Genomic DNA, 20,194 nt, shown 5'->3' on the forward strand with positions numbered 1-20,194 from the left:
GGATCATGTAAAGACGACATGGCCGGGTAGACCACAGTACATGAAAAGGCCGCGCTTCTTCCAAAATCTTCTCTCTTTGGAGGTCAAGCAACCGTGACCAAGTTGCATAGGTTCATCTGTATCAGCAGCAGGGACTACTGGAACCATCCGAGGTGCAGAGACAGCACTGGCCTGTTTCACCCCAGGTAACACCCTAGGCCGGAGTTCCTTCACCTTGTCCCGGAGCCGGTGCTTAATCCAAGTAGCCAAGGCTATTAATTCGTCCAGCGAGTCAGGTGTCTGAAGGACGAGCTGGCCGCTTGCCAAACGGTTGTCCAGGCCTCCACAAGAGTCTTGAGACATCTGGGGTCCCAGCGGAGTTCTGCCGCCAGAGTTTTGAACTCTATGGCAAATTCTGCCAATGATCTGTTGCCTTGCTTCAAGTCCACTAAAACAGAACCAGCTACAGACATTCGAGCAGGGTCATCGAAAACTGATTTAAATAAGTCCATAAATCCTTCTATGTCCTGCAAAATGGAGTCCTTGCGTTCCCACAAGGTCAATGCCCAAGACAGAGCCCTACCATCCAGGTATGAAAGGATGGAGGTAGTCTTGGAGAGAGCAGTAGGAAATGGAGACGGCTGTAAGGCAAAGTACATGCAGCACTGGTCCAAAAAGCCCCGGGTCTTCTGGATTTCTCCGGAAAAGCGGATTGGAGCCTCCAGTGGAACAGCAGTCTTTAAAGTTACCTCCTGTGACTGACCACCTTGGTTGGAGGCTGTGCCTTGAACCTTCTGTGTGTGTAGCTGATGAAATGTTGCAGTAAGTTTCTCCATAATGCACTGGGCCAGGCCCGGTATGGCCTGTAAGGCATTCAGTTGTGCCGGATCCATGGAGTTAGCAAGGAGTTAGCAATCTGTTATTATTTAGGAGAGTTGTGGGTGGATCCTTGGACCAGTGGCACATGACCACACCCCTGGGGGGGAAGATCCCGAGAGGGACCACTGGTCAGGCTCAGAGTATGGAGACAGACACACATACTAGTTCTTTTATTAGACAGTATACTGAACCACCAGAGGTGGCAGTAGTGAGCTGGAATGCCCGGCTGGGCTGCAGTACCTCAGATACTGGAACAGCGATCCCTGGAGGCTGAGCTGTGGAGAATCTGAAATAAAGTGAGTAGGCAGGGTATGCAGAGTTCATGTACTGAACCAGATGTAACACTCACACAATATCTCAATGAAGCCCAGGAGCTGGAAAGTATAGGCTCTTGAGCGAGTACCTGGTTCCAGGGAAAGCTGTGAGAGCAATGGTACCTCACTGAAGTAGTTGGCAGTAATGACTTCCAGGCAGAAGAGAGTATCTAGTAAGTCTGGGAACAAGGGTCCTCGAGGAGCGAGTACCAGTTCCAGACTGTCTCCTGAAAAACAAAGGAGAGAGCGAGGCCCCCGAGGAGCGGGTACCCCTAGTAAGTCCGAGGAGGCAGGGTAGCTTAGGTAGAGTAACCCAACCCTTGCTAACTCGCTCTGCTAGCAAATTCCAAGACCTTATATATCCGTTTTGGGGGGCGCCCCGAGGTTCGCGCCATCGCCGGTACTTCAGTCTGGGCCGCACATAGACCCTTAGGCCTCCAGGAAACATGGCAGTTTGCAGTGTCTAGCCGGTCCGGGGACGCCGGAAGACTTTGGCTGCCACGGCATTCTTCTGCCGATCTTCCCGCAGACGACGAGGGAGACGCCAAAGAGGTAAGAAGGGCAGAGAGAGGGCGTCGGGCATCGACGGACACAACACAAGGGTCATGGTGAGTGTGGGGTTTAACATCCACATCTAGGGTGGCCGAAGCCTAGTACACCAGATGGCTTGAAGCCCAGTAGAATGGTAAATGAGCAGATGCCGCATTACGCTCCATCACATCATGCGAGACATGGAACCATCCAGTTGAGCATCATTCCCTCCCAGAGTTCCAGGTACATAGCGTTGTTCTCTTTGAGCAGAGGAGGAAGAAGAGGGACAGTGGAGTTTTCTATTTGTGCCTAAATATATCCATAGCCTTTTTGGAGACATGGAGTGTGGAATGTAACATTAAAGTGTTAATGAATGGAAAACCCCAATATTTGAAAGAATTATTACAAACCGTATTGCGCTGGAATTTCTAGGATCCTTGTAAAAATGATCAAGTCACACAGTCATTGAAGATATTTTTCAAGCACTTCCAAAATTTTATTCACAGTATACAGGAAAGTATACTTTCACAAGGGCTGCATCGGGAGGGACAGAAGCCAGAAGAGTTCAACTATAATTCCCTGTACGTACCAGGATCAGTCCAGACGGTGGGTTATGTCCCCCGTCCAGCAGATGGAGTCAGAACAGAGCTCGAGAGTCCCGCCTGATATACCAGCGCACCCTCTGCTGGAGCTCAGTATCTTTCTGACTCCAGCAGATGCGAGTTGGGGAAACAGTGCTTCCCCAGAGTGACAGGTTTTTTGGTTCTTTCTTGACCTTTTTCTTCAGTTCTTTCTGTCATATTCTCTAGCAATTTGGATCAAGTTATTGAAATTTAAAAAAAAAAAAAAAAAAAAAAAAAATTTAAAAGTAGTTTGATTTTTGAGGAGGCGTGCTTTCCTCTCTTCTGCCTCCTTCTGCAGTTCCCTCTCCTTCCGTTGGGGGTAAGTGTGGTTTCTGTGTGAATTTTCTTCTCTTCAGCTGTTTTTTTCTCCTTTGCCGGTAAAGCCGGCTCCGGCGCACTTCAGCGGTCCCGCGGCCCGGCGAATTTTTCTCGGGCCTGGGCGCGCCGGCAGAGGGGTTTTCCCGCCGGCGTCTGTGGACTGGTTGGGTTGCTCGGAGGGCCCTTGGGCTCCCCCGTGGTGCGCTTTTTGTTTCTGGCCCCCCCCCGAGGCGCTGTTTCTTCGGCGGCATCGCTATGAGACCTGCGGCGACCCGGGGTCTCGTTTCTCGAGGGAGGGAGTGTGTCCTCGTTGCCTCCCCGACGGGGAAGGGGACGCGCACGCCTCGGGTTCCGTCCCGACGCCACCCTCCCCGCAGCCCGGGAAGCGTGGGCCGGCCACTTCCTCGCCGATGGCGGGAAGGGCGGCCATTTTGGAGGGGGATCCGGACGCAGCAACTGCGCAGGAGAAGGAAGGCACAGTTCAGGGGCCCCCCGCCGGCACGGAAGCCCCGAGGAAGGACGGCCCGCTCATCGGCCACAAGGGGATCTCGCTGCTGCTGCGCCTCCCGGTCTGCCGTTTTTCTCCCCAGATTTTATTTTGAAAATGCACACTGCATATTTGCAGGGATTGGCAGATCCGGGGGGTGCCTCAGTGAGTCGTCCTGCGCCCAAGATCCCGAAACTTGCGGTCCCGCCCCCCGGGTCCCTGACCCCGGCTGGGGCAGTCCCAGGGACCTCTGCTTTGCCATCCCAGCCGCGTGCGGTGGGAGGGGCTTTCCCGTCGGGGTTTGACCCCTCGGACCCTCCGGATCCTGCACACACGGAGGGACAGGCGGAGGGAGATGATCCACGCGCCCTGCGAATTTTTCACAAGGAGGAGTTGGAGGACCTTCTTCAGCAAACTCTGCAGGAGCTCGATCTGGATCCGCCTCCGGATCCCCCGGCACCAGTGGCTCCTGCGATTGCGACATCATCCAAAAAAGGGGATCCGGTGCTGGCCGCCCTCAGGCCCAGGGCAAAGGCTTTTCCGGTGCATGAGTCTTTTCTGCAGCTCCTTACTGGGGAGTGGGACGTTCCTGAGGCGTCGTTGAAGGTCTCCCGTGCTATGGAAAAATTGTATCCCTTGCCGGAGGATTTCTTGGATTTCATCCGATTTCCCAAGGTAGACTCGGCGGTCTCAGCGGTGACGAAAAGGACGACGATCCCCGTCACGGGCGGGACGGCCCTACGGGACACGCAAGACCGCAAGCTGGAGACGTTTCTCAAGAGGGTGTTTGAAGTCTCGGCCTTGGGAATGCGAGCCGTGATGTGTAGTTCTTTGACTCAAAGGGCTAGTCTCCTTTGGGTCCAACAGCTCCTAACGTCCCAGCAGTTACCTCCGGAGGAAGCTGCCCAGGCCGATAGCCTGGAGTCTGCCATTGCTTACGGGGCGGATGCTCTGTATGATCTCTTCCGTGTACTGGCTCGGTCCATGGTTTCGGTAGTAGCAGCCCGGAGGCTCCTGTGGCTGCGTAATTGGTCTGCGGACGCCTCCTCCAAGTCGAGGCAACGACCTAGACGAAATCATCAAGTCCTTAGGGGAGAACTCGGTACATCGTCTGCCCGAAGATAGGCAGCGTCCTTACCGGGCGTTTGCCTCCACTAGGACCAGAGCGAGGGCACAGCGGCGTTACAGATCGTACCGGCAACCTGGCTCTCGCGCAGCCTCCAGTAGACCACAGCCCTGGTCGCGTTCCTTTCGCGGGCGGCGGCCCGCGAGAGGGGCTTCAGGACAGGGGAACCCCCCACCAAATCTTCCCAATGATGCCAGAGCGACCCACTCCTCCAGTCCACCCATCGGGGGCCGACTCTCGGAATTCTTCGAGGAGTGGGTACGCATAACTTCGGACCAGTGGGTCCTGGACACCATACAACACGGTTACGCCTTGGAGTTTGTCCGTCCGCCAAGGGACAGGTTTCTCTTCTCTCCTTGCGGCTCCGATCTCAAGAGGATGGCGGTTCAACAGACATTAGACCGACTCCAGGACATAGACGCTATTGTGCCCGTCCCTTTCGCCGAGGTGGGCTCGGGCCATTATTCCATCTACTTCGTCGTTCCCAAAAAGGACGATTCCTTCCGACCCATCCTGGACTTGAAGGAGGTGAACCGATCGCTGCGGGTCAACCGTTTCCGCATGGAGACGCTGCGATCGGTAATTGCTGCGGTCCACCAGGGGGAGTTTCTGGCTTCCCTAGACCTGACAGAGGCGTATCTGCACATCCCCATACGTCCGGAACACAGACGTTATCTACGCTTCAAAGTCCTTGGTCAGCACTTTCAGTTTCGGGCCCTACCTTTCGGCCTCGCGACAGCCCCGCGGACTTTCACCAAAATCATGGTGGTGGTAGCGGCGGCCCTTCGGGAGGGAATTTTAGTGCATCCCTACCTGGACGACTGGCTGGTGCGGGCGAAGTCGTTCTCACATGGGCAGGCCTCGGTGGCCAGAGTTTTGGAGATGCTTCGCTCCCTGGGCTGGGTTGTGAACCTTCCCAAGAGTTCTCTCGTTCCATCTCAACGCTTGGATTTTCTGGGGGCGACCTTCGACACTCAACAAGGCATGGTCTTCCTGCGTGCGGACAAGGCCCTCTCTTTGAGGGAGCAAGTGCGTCATTTCGCGTCCCTGTCGGAACCCACTGCCTGGAATTACCTGCAGCTTCTGGGAGTGATGGCATCCACCATCGACATGGTGCCCTGGGCGTTTGCACATCTACGCCCACTGCAGGCGTCCCTGCTCTCACGCTGGAAACCGGTGTCGCAGGAATATCAGGTGATTCTGCCCCTTCCCCAGGCAGCGAGCGACAGTCTGGAGTGGTGGCTGGTCCCGGCTCACCTGGCCCGCGGCGTCTCTCTCGAAGTCCCCTCCTGGGTAGTAGTGACCACCGACGCCAGCCTCGTGGGGTGGGGCGCCGTCTGCGACCGAAGCGCCACACAGGGGACGTGGTCTCCGGAGGAGGCGAGGTGGCCAATCAATCGGCTGGAGACCAGAGCTGTACGTCTCGCTCTTCACCGTTTCCTCCCCTTGGTTCGGAACCGGGAGGTGCGGATTCTTTCGGACAACGCAACCACGGTGGCTTACATCAATCGTCAAGGCGGGACGAGGAGCGAACAGGTCTCCGCCGAAACCACGCTTCTGATGGCATGGGCGGAACTTCATCTGGTTCGGCTTGCGGCCTCCCACATCGCCGGCGTGGACAACGTCCAGGCGGATTATCTGAGTCGACAGTGGTTGGACCCCGGCGAATGGTCCCTTTCCGACGAGGCGATGGATCTCCTGGTTCAACGCTGGGGAACGCCGCGACTAGACTTGATGGCGACCGCCCTCAACGCCAAGGCCCCGCGCTTCTTCAGTCGCAGAAGGGAGTGCGGCGCAGAGGGAGTGGATGCTCTAGCTCTGCCGTGGCCGGCAGGTCAGCTGCTCTATGTTTTTCCTCCCTGGCCCTTAGTGGGCAAGGTACTTCGCAGAATAGAGAATCACAGCGGCCCCGTGATTCTCGTAGCTCCGGAGTGGCCGCGTCGCCCTTGGTTTGCAGACCTAATCCACATGGCAGTGGACGGTCCAATACGTCTGAGTCATCTTCCTCGGCTCCTGCAGCAGGGACCGGTATTTTTCGAGCAGGCGGCACTCTTTTGTCTTGCGGCCTGGCTTTTGAACGGCGCCGCCTCCACTGCCGAGGCTATCCGGAGGCGGTAATCTCCACGATGCTCCGGGCTCGCAAACCTTCTACTTCGGTTGCCTATGTTCGCGTGTGGAAGGTCTTCGAGGCCTGGTGTGCCGATCATGGGGCCCGACCCACGGAGGCGTCGGTACCTCTGATTCTTCAGTTTTTGCAGGACGGGCTGGATAAGGGTCTGGCATACAATTCCCTGCGAGTACAAGTAGCGGCCCTGAATGTTCTGGTACAGACTGCGGTCTCCCTGCCTCTCCAAGCGGATATCGCCCGCTTCCTGAAGGGGGCCAAACATCTACGACCACCGGTCAGGGACCCTTGTCCGTCGTGGAGTCTTAACCTGGTTCTCAGGGCTCTGGCGAGCGCTCCTTTCGAACCCCTACAAGAGGTTTCGCTTAAAGACCTCACTATGAAGACTATTTTTCTGGTGGCGATATGCTCTGCCCGTCGCATCTCGGAGCTGCAGGCTCTTTCCTGCAGGGAGCCTTACCTTCGCATTTCGGAAGCGGGGATCTCGCTGCGTACTGTACCTTCCTTTCTCCCGAAGGTGGTCTCTTCATTCCACATGAATCAGACGGTGGAACTCCTGGCGTTCTCTCCAGAGGAGTCGAGGTCTCTTCGTCACTTGGACGTCAAGCGGGTCTTACTCCGCTACCTAGAGGTTACCAATGCCTTCCGGATTTCCGATCACCTGTTTGTGCTCTGGTCGGGACCTAAGAAGGGCTCCTCCGCATCGAAGACGACCATTGCCCGCTGGATCAAGGATGCCATCTCGGCATCTTATATTGGAGCCAGTCGGGATCCGCCTAAGGCCGTCAGGGCTCATTCTACGCGCTCTCAAGCTGCGTCTTGGGCGGAGTCTCGTGCCTTCTCTCCGCAAGAAATTTGCCGGGCGGCGACGTGGAAGTCGCTGCATACCTTCGCGAGGCATTATCGACTACACCTGGCGCCTTCGGCTCCTGGGCACTTTGGCGATCAGGTTATCCGAGCAGGGCTCTCAGGGGCCCACCCGGTTTAGGGAAGCTTGGGTACATCCCACCGTCTGGACTGATCCTGGTACGTACAGGGAAAAGAAAATTATTCCTTACCTGCTAATTTTCGTTCCTGTAGTACCATGGATCAGTCCAGACGCCCACCGCCATGAGATGCTCAGCTCCTGCTCGGATTCGTTTAGGTAGTCTGTCTTTTCCGCTCCTATTTTCTATAGGGGTTGTACAGCTCCTCACAAGTTGACTGTTTCGACCTGGTTTGGGTCGTGCCTGTTTATTGTTCTTCCTGTTGCCTTACGTTAGGGCTCTTGATCCAAATTGTGTTTTGCTCTTTTGGGCTTTGTTATTCAAGATACTGAGCTCCAGCAGAGGGTGCGCTGGTATATCAGGCGGGACTCTCGAGCTCTGTTCTGACTCCATCTGCTGGACGGGGGACATAACCCACCGTCTGGACTGATCCATGGTACTACAGGAACGAAAATTAGCAGGTAAGGAATAATTTTCTTTTGCACTGCATCCCAGCGGTCTTCAGTAAAGTCAGCTCCATACAGGTGTGGGGGGGAATTGCTAGTGAGGACTGTGAATTCAAAAGGGCGGCCCTTACGGAAGTCTCTCAGAATGGGTGGTAGAGTGCAGATGGATTTGATAAAGTGGCAAACAGTCGTCTAATAAATTATAATGAAATTCAATAAATGGCAGGAGACCGGGCAGACCTGGCGAAGGCCATGCAAAAAACTGACAGCGCTGCGGCATGAAGGGATTTGCATCTGCTGGTTGCCTAAAAAAAAAAAAAAAAAAAAAAGCCAAATGGCATCAAGAGCTTTGCATCCGCCAGTTGCCGTCATCGTGGGTCTGAGCCATGACAGCAAGAAAATTATTACAACTATATGTTCCTAAGCAGATATTGCATTTGCAAGATGAGCACTTGCTTATAATGCCGCTTTTAAGGGAAGCAAGATTGCAGACACCCTGCAGGTGTTCATTCTCTGTTATGCGTCCAACATTGTGGAACACTTTGCCTCTTGAATAACAAGTGATTACTGACTTCAGTAAATTATTATACCTTTTTTTTTTTTTGCAATGAAAATACTAACATGGCAACATGAATTTTTATCACATTTGTAAAAGTATTTTGTTACACAGAATAATCAGTTTAAAATAATTTCCCTGTTTCTGTGATGTGATGTGATTTGGTTTAAAAAAAATAAAATAAAAAGGTAGGAGTCGGGGTTTTAAAGGGCCTGGAGCCAAGATCTGTTCTCCACTGTAAAGACGGCATGTGGACATGCTCATTGTGACTTCTTCACCCTTATTCCTAATATCCATGACACTATGAAAAGCACTCAAATATCATAAAAGGTATAATAAAGCTCTTGTGTAGTAAAATGAAACTGCTAATACGTTACATTTTTTGGAACGGAGCAATCTAAAAAGCTGCAAAAAGTGGTCTTACATTCCTTTCCTAAAATAAGGAGGACCTTTGAGATGCACTTTCTAAACTCTAAATTTGGGTGTATCAATTTTATAATGAATATAGTAAAGGGAGATCTTTATGCTTTTTCCTTTCTAGGCTCCAGACAAACATGGCATCACACCACTTCTATCTGCCTGCTATGAGGGCCATGCCCGCTGTGTGAAGTTGCTCTTGTCAAAGGTGAGAACTTGCTGTTGTATAATTCAATAATTGATTGTTTAATAAAGAAAATGAGAGAGACACAGATATATGCCAAGACCCACATTTCAGTAATTCTACTAATCAAATAAAAGACAAATGCTAATAAGTTGTGTTTAGCTTCTTTGTGTTATAGCTTTAAGTTCCGTTTTGCTTCATTATGAAACCATGGATAATTGTGTATTTGTAAACATTTGTTTACATTTGAACATTCATGCTTAAGGTGCCTTACAAGATAAAATGGCCAAACATATCCACTATACATCTGGTATAACAAGAACTTACTACATAATATAATAACATATTTGAAATATAGAACTTGTATATATAAAACTACAAGAAGAATTCATGCAGAAATCCCATGTTATACATCTAAATATAAATCTGATACTAATAAGGCTGTGAGCTCAATTCATATAGAGATCCTATTAAATGCCAGCAAAAGGCACCTTATAAATACAAAAACTCTTAACCATCACATCTAAGCATGAGTTAGATTTTCCTGAAACAAAAGGCTACCTTCAGCTTAATTAAAGGCTTTCCTAAATAGTCTTCATGACCCCCTGAATTTCAAATATTTTTGTTCAAGGCAGGGATCAGTGGAGGGCATTTCAGAGGACTGGAGCCTCGCATGAGAAAGCTCATATTTGCCTGTGGATTAACCTACACTCCTTGATTGTCAGAACCAAAGCAAAGAATGTTGCTGGAACTTAGATTGCATCCTGGAATATATTAAAGTTTTCTAGTTAAGAACACAGTCTGTTTGTAGGTTGGTGACAACATTTTACAGCTAAGAGCTAAACAAAATGGTGGGAGGACTGTACTATAAATGTTTGTCTAATTGCCCACAGTTAAACTTCCCTTTTACTCTCCTGAAGTGAAGCATCCTGTACTGTGATCAGCAGTCCAAGGCTCTTCTGGATGCCTCTCTAGGACTGGAGTTCACCTCCTGTGTTGACTGGTCTTTTTTTCTGGTCTCGAGCATTGGGGCTAGGTGTGCTGAAGTTTGCTCTGACTGCTTTTTATATATAACTTTTGTCCATAGACTTGTATCATTTAGTTCATTGGTTGGACCTAAGTATGTTCCCTTGAAGATTTCTTCATTATTGGATGTGTTAGGGGATGTTGTATCATATGTTTCTCCACATCATTTGGCAGAATTGAAGCCTTCTCTGACTGGTCTGCCCAACCTGTGATACCTCAATATCCCAGTCCTTGTTGGGGAGGCAGGAGAAGGTCATTTGTGTTAGTACAGTCTTCAGAGTCTCTCTTCCCCTACTTCTCCCATGTCTTTCCAGTGCTGAAGGTTGCTGGCCTATTTCCAATTATGCTTTATAATTCTTATCAGAAATTGCCAGCTGAGTAAAGGATGTTCACTTACGTGGAAAGTCTCAAAACTGCATTTATGGTTTAAAACTTTTTTTCCCTCAATATTGCAGTTTATTCTGTCCTTTGAGTTTTAATGTCTTTCTTTGTTTATTGTCCCCTTCTTGGGAGGCTTATGTGGCCCAAAGAAATATGGACATTCTCTCCAGTTTACCCTAACTCATCCTGCCTTATACATTAAACCTAATTATAGTGTTCCACACGAAGCACTAATAGGATGAGTGAAGAACCTAAATGTTTCCTCTTCATCCAGTCAGACCAATCCATTCTAGTGGATTATGCACGCCAACCCGTAGATGGAGACAATGATCAATAGGCTTGTTAATGTCACTCCTTGTATACATCCATGCTCTCTTCTAAGGAGAAGTGCAGATGGAAGCAGCTCCCAAAGTAAAATCCCCTTGCTTTCTCCTTTGGTGGAACAGTTCCAGGACCAGCCTTAATTACTCTGTGGTGTAAGGAAACACCTTTTTAGGTATTGCAAAAAAAAAAAAAAAAAAAACCGCTCAGCTCTGCGGGCTCATTAGCAGAGCAGGCTATGGGTGAGTCACCAAGGAGGAAATGTGCAAAATTGGTGCCTGGGGGTGTTAGTGAGAAGTCGCTGGGAAAAAAAAATGCATGAGGTGAATAGTGTAGTGCAGTGTGCTGCGGCATTTTTGAGCTGCAGACAGGGCAGAGGAACAACTTATCCTACATCCCAATAGTGGCAGTGAGGCTTGCCCCAGCAAGGATGTCTGTGCTGTTTGCCAGAGAGGTGAGGTAACAGCACTGTGCAGTTCCATGGAGTCTGTAGGGAAGGTCCATTCAGCTCCTCTAGAACAGAGGAAGACAAATGTAGAACAATAAATTTGGAGCTTTGTGGGGTCCCTATTGACCATATCTGTTCAGGCAGTCAGGACTCAATGGGAGGCAGATCTCTGCGGCACTGTCAACCACATTTTCACAGGACAAGCAGGATGGTAGTCCACACATGGGTGACATCATCAGGATGGAGCCCAATCACGGAACACTTGTGTCAAAGTTTCTAGAACTTTGACTGGCACCTACTGGGCATGCCCAGCATGGCACTAACCCTGCATCCAGCAGGTGTCTCTCTTTTCTGTGCAGCTTTTGCCACGCGGATTTGGAGCTCTTTCACAAGTTCCTGACAGGAAATTTCTCTTCAGGATTTTTTTGCAAATTTTGCAAGTTTATACCCCGTTGGGGTCTCCCTTCGCTGTCGATTGCCTCATCCGCACTGTAGGTTTTACCCTATTTTTCGGTCAGTTCCCATCTGGGACTTGTATAGGCCTCATCAGCACCAACCGCAACCGGCCTAAATTTTCGACAGCAACGATGGCGACGGGTTTTCATCGGTGCCCTGATTGTCCTAGGATAATGTCTATCACAGACCCTCATTTGGTCTGTGTACTTTATCTGGGCCCGACACACGACGTAGACTCATGTACCAATTGCACCCAAATGACACCGAAGGGCCGCCGGGCGCAGCTGGAGAAAATGGCACTCTTATTCCACACGAAGCAGTGCCTGCCATCTCAGACTTCATCGGCGCCATCACTGGCTAAACCGCGCCATCGATCCAATACCAATGACTGTCGGTGTCTAAGTCTTCGGCGTCCCCGTCCTCTGTGCCTGGTACAGGTAAGGCCGAGCACCAAGAGAAGCACAGGCATAGACATCGAAAATCTATGCCATCAACTTCTGACACTGGTGGCTTCAATGTCTGGAATAGAGCCATCGAGGAAGAAGACCCGAGCTGAGGAGCCTCAACCCTCCTCTAAGCCGAATGCACCAAGATGTTCTCCGCCTTTGGTGGGCGTGGCAGCCGAGACTGCACCGGGACCGGTGGACCCTCTGGCGATGCCAGCCATGCCTCCTACTCCGGACCCTGGGATTCACCTCTTCATCATTCCGTGAGGAATTGTACCGGATGGTGCAAGAGGCAGTGGTACAAGCCAACCAGAACCACCTGAGGCCACCGGTTCCCATGCTGGCTCCGGCACCGGTGCCACCGGTGCTTGTTCCTCTCCTCGACAAGCTGGACGTCCTCATCGGTGCACTGCTGGTGGCACCAGGGAAATCACAGATTCCCCTTGCTCCTTCGCCCATTCCTTTCTCCTCAGATGAGGAGGGGTTATCAATGCCAGAGCCCGTTCCGGGATCTTCGGGAGTGGGTGCACCGATGTGCCCGTTGAGGTCACTGATGCCTTTTCGTCCCTCACCAATGCCGGGCCCGTTGCCATCGATGCCGGCACAGATACTCTCTGTGCCAAAGCCTCCTCCGGCCAGGAGCGGTCCTTCTTTACTGGCTGGACCACGATTAGATGCTGGAGATCAGCCTTATAATCCGTGGACTGATGACTCCTCCGATTCCCAGGACTCTGTCGATGTCCCATCGGAGCCTTCGCCACCTGAGGAGAGGCGTAAGTCTCCACCAGAGGACCTCCCCTTTATTAATTTAATTAGGGAGATGGAGACTCTTCCATTCACTCTGCAAACTGAAGAAGACTCCAGGCATAAAATGCTGGAGGTGCTTCAATTTCTGGATCCATCGAAAGAAATGTCCATTCTAGTACTTGATGTTCTACTGGATCTTCTGCAGAGCAACTGGGAACATCCCGGGACAGTCCCTCCTGTTAATCGCAAGACGGTTGCAACTTATTTGGTGCAGCCGTCTCCTGGTTTCCAAAAGATGCAGTTGGCACATCATTCAGTAGTAGTGGAGTCTGCCCAGAAGAGGGCCAAACATCCAAAATCTCAGCAGCTGGAATAAGTGCGAGATGTTGGGCTTGGCTGAAATCCTCGGATTTACGCCTGGAAGTTCAAGACAGCTTAGCTGATCTCCCCTGTACAGGGGATAATCTCTTTGGAGAGAAGATCCAAGAAACTGTAGCACAGCTGAAGGATCATAATGAAACGCTGCAACAGCTCTCCACTGCTCATGCTGATTTTTCTGCCTCTTCTAAACAGCCGTTTAGAAGAGAGGCGAAGAGACCGGCTTACAAAGCCCGAAGGTACTATTCTCCACCTGTACGGTCTCATCCATCCAGACCTTTCCAGAAGCCTCCACCATGACAACCCAGGTCTTAGAAGCCACAGCCACCTGCGCAACCTGGTCCTGCCTCGGGGTTTTGACTCCCCGCTAGAGAGCGAATATCATCTTCCCCCTGCGGCTGACTCTGCCATTTTACCACCAGGTGGTTAAACGTCACCATGGACCGCTGGGTCCAGTCGGTTGTAGCTCAAGATTACCATCTAAACTTCCTCTCCATACAATCGGACTCTCCACCTCAGCTGGGGTGGACTTCCTCCGACCACTCTCATCTCCTGCAAGGGGAAATAGATTCCCTCCTGCAAACCAATGCTGTAGAGCCAGTTCCTCCTTTGCAAAGGGGACAGGACTTCTACTCCAGATACTTCTTAATACCAAAAAAAGACGGGAGGCATTCGCCCCATATTAGACCTTCATGCCCTAAACAAACATCTTCAGAAAGAGAAGTTCCAGATGGTAACCTTAGGCTCCTTACTACTGCTTCTCCAATAGGGGGATTGGCTTTGCTCTCTAGATCTCAGACGCATACATGCACATAGCAATTACTCCGTCTCACAGAAAGTACCTCTGGTTCCTCATCGGAAACCAACACTTCCAATACTGGGTACTTCCATTCAGCCTGGCATTGGCCTCTCGTGTCTTCACGAAATGCCTGGCAGTAGTAGCCGCATACTGAAGACTAGGCACTCACGTCTATCCTTATCTAGACGACTGGTTACTGAGGGCTCAGTCTCCGGAGGCGGTACTTCACTCCCTCCATCTCACTGTGCAGCTCCTGCTATCATTGGGATTTCTAATCAATTATCAGAAGTCCAATCTGATTCTGTCTCAATCCCTCTCCTTTATCGGAGCGGATCTCGACACTATCCAAGCAAAAGCTTTTCTTCCCAGGGACTGAGCTCATACCTGGCAGTGCTGGCGCGCACTGTACAATCTCGCCGAACCACGACTGCTCGTCATGTCCTCGTCTTGCTGGGACGTATGGTGTCCTCGGTCCATGTTACCCCAATGGCTCGACTTGCCAAGCGAGTAACACAGTGGACATTAAAATCCCAGTGGTCACAGGCGCACATCATTCAATGTCCAACATTGTCCATGTCACCAGGCAGCTTCGTCTCTCACTAGCGTGGTGGATCCAAGAGTCCCACCTGCTCAAAGGTCTGCCATTTCAAGCTCCAGAACCTCAGATAATCCTAACAACTGATGCTTCCACTCTAGGTTGGGAAGCACATGTCAACCACCTGCAGACTCAAGGAACCTGGTCTGCAGCAGAGGCACAAAATCAAATAAACTTTATGGAGCTCCGAGCGATCAGATATGCCCTTTGCGTCTTCAAGGATTACTTATCCAACAAAACAATCCTAATCCAAACTGACAATCAGGTAGCGATGTGGTACATCAACAAGCAGGGAAGGACCAGTTCCTACCTCCTATGTCAGGAAGTAGCACAAATTTGGGCCTTAGCTCTTTCTCATGCCATGCTACTGAGACGACCTACCTGGCGGGTGTGGACAATGTTGTAGCGGACAAACTCAATCGTACGTTTCAGCCCCACGAGTGGTCTTTCAACCCCGTGGTGGCGGATTGGCTATTTCAGAAGTGGGGGGTATCCGAGCATCGACCTCATTGCGTCGGTTCACAATCGCAAGGTGGACAACTTCTGCTCCCTATATCGCAGTCACAAAACTCCACCATGGGACGCTTTGGCTTAATACCCAACTTCCTACAGCGGCCTGCTGGGAATTTCAGGCTGCCCGTTCTCCAAAATCGCCCCTGTTGTTGTGCCTGTTGCACGTCTTTGGGTGCTTTTGGTACATGTGTGGGCATCCTCAGCTCGTTCACCCATATGTGTGAGGACTACCATCCTGCTTGTCCTTTGAGAAAGCAGAGTTGCTTACCTATAACAGGTGTTCTCACAGGACAGCAGGAGGTTAGTCCTCACGAAACCCACCCGCCATCCCTGTGAAGTTGGATACACTTGCGATTTGTTGTTTTTATTTTTCGCATGCTCTTGGTGCTATACATGAGACTGAAGGGAGATCCCTGCTGGATGCTGGGCATGCCCAGTAGGTGCCAGTCAAAGTTCTAGAAACTTTGACAAAAGTGTTCCGTGATTGGACTCCATCCTGATGATGTCACCCATGTGTGAGGACTAACATCCTGCTGTCCTGTGAGAACACTTGTTACAGGTAATCAACCCTGCTTTCGTCCTGGGTGGGGGGGGGGGGGGCGTACAGCAAAACAACCGCACTATAGGTTGTATGTGGCATCTGCAGCTGAATGAGCATTTATGTGCTAGGAAAAAAGGGGCACAGAGGTGTGAAAGACCCTGCGGGGATTGTGATTAGCCCCCCAGGAGAGTCCTCATCTGTGGGGCTGGCTGTCTTTCTTGCACTCCCACTGGAGAGTTGCAGCTAAGGCGGGAACAAGGCCTTACTCCTAGGACAAGCAGGATGGTAGTCCTCATACATGGGTGACATCATCGGATGGTGCCCGACACGGAAAACTTATGTCAAAATTTCTGGAACTTTGATTAGCCACACTGAGCATGCCCAGCATGCCCTATGCCATGTGTCCACACAGGGTCCCTCTTCAGTCTTTTTTCCCACAGTGCTTTTGCCTTGTGGTTATTGAACTTGTTTGGTTTTGGTTTTTGTTAAACAAAAGACATTTGGAAAACTTTCACTGACCATTTTTTTTTGTTGTTTTTTCCCCAGTGTGCGGGTCCCTCTCGTTTCCCCTGTACCTTTTGGGTTTTCAGTGGTTCAGTAAGTTTTGTTTTGTTTTTTGTTTTCCCTTTCGCTTCTGTGCCCCATTGTTTCTCCCTTTAGGTTCTTATCGAAATCATGGCCGCCTCGGGTTTTCGTTGGTGCCCTCAGTGCCCAAGGACTATGTCCATCACAGACCCACACGATGTATGTATCCTCTGCCTGGGGACATCGCATGACGTCCAGGGGTGCTGCTTGTGACCAAATGACGTTGCGCTTGCCTTGAGAAGATAGAGAAGCTCTTCGGGTCGAAAAAGCCCAAGCCATCAACATTGGCATTGGTGGCCTGAAATTCCCAGCAGGCCGCTGTAGGAAGTTGGGTATTAAGCTGAGAATAAACTGCGCAGAACTGACTGGCCAAAGGACCATGGAGCTGCACCAATGGACACCGAGCCATCGACATCGGTGGGGCCTTCTACTCAGTCGATGCCACTGGCAGATAGGGGTGCTGGGGACCAGCCCCTGTTTGTCTCCTCCAGGTTGAGGACATATGGTTCATCATCTTCGACCTTGGCACCAGGGAAAGACCGGGCCCGAGCACTGAGGGAAGCTGAGGAAACTTCTGCATCGGTAACCTTCAATGCGCAGGGCTCGGGTAGGCACCGGCACTTGCCGTGATGCCCTCAAAGCAACCCTGCAGTGAGTAGTGCCTATCCTCCATCAATGCCGGGGGGGGTCTGCAATGGTCCCCGCCAGTCCTGGTGTCAAGACCTGGCCACCTGTCCTGGCTCCCAGTCCATTTTGATATTGGCAGCTTTTGAGGATGAGTTGGCACAGAGTCCAGTTGGCAGTCTATCGGACGCTGCAGGGCATTGCACAGATGGCACCAGTGTCCATGCTCTCCCTCTTGGAACTGCTGCTGGAGCATCTCATTGTACTCAGTGGGATGTTACCATCTCAGCTGGTGCCAGTACCTGGGGTGCCATCGATGCCCAGCAGGGCACAGATGCTTCACCCCCCGCCCCATGCGGTGGTCGCTGCCAGTTCCTCAGCAGAGGAAGATCTGCTCACCATCCTCAGCCAGGAGGTCTGCGAGACAGGGTCAGAGGAAGACTTTCTACTACCAGAGGGGGGATACTATCCACTGGTCCCTCATGCTCGTTCACAAAGGGTGAGCTTCTGCAGTCATCCCAGGCAGCAGGTGCTCCCAAGCCTCAACCAGTGCCCCAGCTAAATCCCAGGATGGGGTTTTGACTGGCTCATAGGGAGCATAAGCCAGCTGCCTGTACCAGAGACTCTGGACAAACCCCCCTCAGTTAGGGGCAGGCAATGATTATTTGCAAATCAGTGGCCCAGTATAACCTCGGACCAGTGGGTTCTGTCTATCATCAGTCAAGGGTATTGATTAAATCTATTGGGTATCCCGCCAAATTCTCCTCTGTGCCCAATTTGGGGACTGCTAGTGCATCAGGAAATACTGTTCAGGGACTCTTATGTTCTTAAAGGCCAGAGAAGCCAAACCTGTCCCACCAAGGCAAAGGGGGCAGGGATTCTACTCCTGGTACTTCCAGATTCCCAAGAGGAACAGGTGGACTCCATCCCATCCTAGACCTAAGGGCCTTCAACAAACTTTTAAAAAGAGAAGTTTTGGACAGCTTCCTTGGGCACCCTTCACTTGCCTTCTCTATAATCATCAGTCTTAGTATCATGAAATATTACTTTTTTTAAATCAGATTTTTATTATGCAATTAAAACACTTAACTTGTAGTTTTTCTTAAAAGTTCATTAATGTTTCTTGGGTAGTGTCCTATGAGAAGTTGTTTCCCCAATGACTTAGTTCAAAATTTTGAGAACAGCAGTCCTGACATGGACCATGTTTTGAATATATATCTTCATCAGGAGAATTTTGTTCACTGTGTGCAGTCTTCAGATTTTTTTTTTCTTCACATCTTTTAACCTGTTATGGCTTCTAGTGTGTTTTGGCTCCAAACTTGATATGGCATGCATAAACCACTTGTGTGGACTGGTCTGACTATATTAAAGGAAAATATCAGGTAAGAAGTAAATGTACCATATCCTAGAATACAGGAGAGACAGGAGGATATGACAGACATTTAAATACCTGAAAAGTATTAATAGTGCACAAGAACCAAATCCTTTTTCAAAGGAATGGAAATTGTACAACTAGGAAGCATGTTCTTTAAAAAGGAAAGATGTAAGAATAACATTAGGAAATGTTTTTTTCACAGTGGATGCCAGAATGCCCTTCCAGAGGAGGTATAGAGAGTGAGGATCTATAATGGCAAGAGGATGGAAATACATTGGAATAACCTGCACAAAGTGGCAGCTACAGCGCAGAACTGCAATGATATAGTTGTATATGGGTTCTAAAAATAGCATGGGAGTAACCTGGACAGAGCAGCATTTGCAACCCCAAAAAAGTGATATGTCTTCATCATGGCTTTAAGGAATCATGGGGATTCTAATAGTGTGATGATCATGATGGATTTGGCCATGCTTGGGACATTATATGAGAAGATGGTGGAAGATCCAAAAAGGAAGTTGATGCTGGGTTGCATTTGGGAACTTTATACGTACATCTACCAAAAGAGGATAAATTTCAAGTGGGTAGACTGGATGGGCCATTTTAGTCTTTATCTGCCATTATTTACTATATTACTATGTAAATATGTTCAGGCTCAAGTATAGATGAGTAATTTCATTTCAGTTGTAATGAATTATAGAACTCTTTAGAAAAGCAAGTTTGCTTACCATAAACGGTGTTTTCCGTAGATAGGGAATTTAGTCATGCATAGTGGGTGACATCCGTGATGTCACGAAGGCGGAGCTACTCTCTTAGCTTGAAGAGCTTTGAAGTGCGCATGACCTCTGGTTCCTACGCTCCTCGAGCTCCCCTTCAGTTGGTTTTCCAAGCTAAGTGCTGGTGTAGGTGTTGAGGATGGAAGGCTGTCCAGGGAGGTGGGTGGAAATGCATGCTAAATTCCCTGCTATCTACGGAAAACACAGTTTACGGTAAGCAAACTTGCTTTTTTCAGTCTATAAGCAGGGCATTTAGCCATGCATAGTGGGAGTCCCAAGCACATAGGCTGCAAACAGATACTGCCAATAATGAGAGAATTTTTTTGGAATTGAGTGAATTTGTTTTTGTGTGTTGTTTTTTTTTTTTTGCAACCAATGGAAGGTGGACAGCCATAGATACTTATGAAAAAGTTTTTAGAATTGCAGATCCCATGGAGGAATCTGAAGCAGACTGCTGATCGAGACAGTAGTGTGATGTAAATGTATGAACAGACGACCGGGTCTCTGCTCTGCAAATGTCCTGGATAGGTACTCCTTGAATGTGCGCTATAGAAGCTGCAGTGGCTCTAATCTGATGAGCTTTCACAGGACCAGTAAGAGGTATTGCTCTTGTAGAATAACAGTATTGGATGCAGGCGGTAAGCCAGTTGGAAAGAGTTCTCTTTGACACCGCTTGACCTGGATTGTTTGGATTGAAGGAGACAAATATTTGAGAAGAATGTCTGAGTGAGTCTGTCTTGTTTTTGTAATAGGCTAAAGTTCTTTTATAATCTAAGGTATGAAGACATTTTTGTCTATCGTTAGAATGTGGTTTGGGGGGGGAAAAACCGGAAGGGAGATGTCTCATTTAAGTGAAAAGCAGATACGACCTTTGGTAGAAATGAAGGGTGAGTTTGTAAAACCACCTTATGGTGAAATTGAAAATATGGAAAATTGACTACTAGTGCCTGAAGTTCACTTATTCTTCTTGCAGAAGTGATGGCCACTAGGAAAAGCACCTTCCACGTTAAGAATTTAAGCGTGGAGGTTGACATGGGCTCAAAGGGTGGATTCATCAACGCTTCGAGGACTGTTAATATCCCATGGCACTATTGGTTTTTTAAAAGGTGGGTGCAGACGAAACAGGCCTTTCATGAATTTGGAAATCAACGGATGGGTAGAGATGGAACAGCCCTTATCCATGACATGGTAAGCTGCAGTAGCACTAAGGTAAAC

General features: G+C 49.8%; 1 protein-coding gene across 2 annotated transcripts in view; it reads left to right on the forward strand.

The window, feature by feature from the left end:
• MTPN (myotrophin) overlaps window positions 1-20,194 on the forward strand; it is a 109,704-nt gene that overhangs the window by 53,565 nt on the left and 35,945 nt on the right. The window contains exons 4-5 of one of the 2 annotated variants that reach the window (XM_029617239.1): window positions 8,912-8,995; window positions 16,169-16,219. In XM_029617239.1, the coding sequence (XP_029473099.1) occupies window positions 8,912-8,995; window positions 16,169-16,219 (135 nt within the window). The remainder of the gene's footprint in view (window positions 1-8,911; window positions 8,996-16,168; window positions 16,220-20,194) is intronic. The other variant, XM_029617240.1, reaches the window with a different exon arrangement.

Source organism: Rhinatrema bivittatum, chromosome 9 (assembly GCF_901001135.1).
Source record: "Rhinatrema bivittatum chromosome 9, aRhiBiv1.1, whole genome shotgun sequence".
Classification (NCBI taxonomy): domain Eukaryota; kingdom Metazoa; phylum Chordata; class Amphibia; order Gymnophiona; family Rhinatrematidae; genus Rhinatrema; species Rhinatrema bivittatum.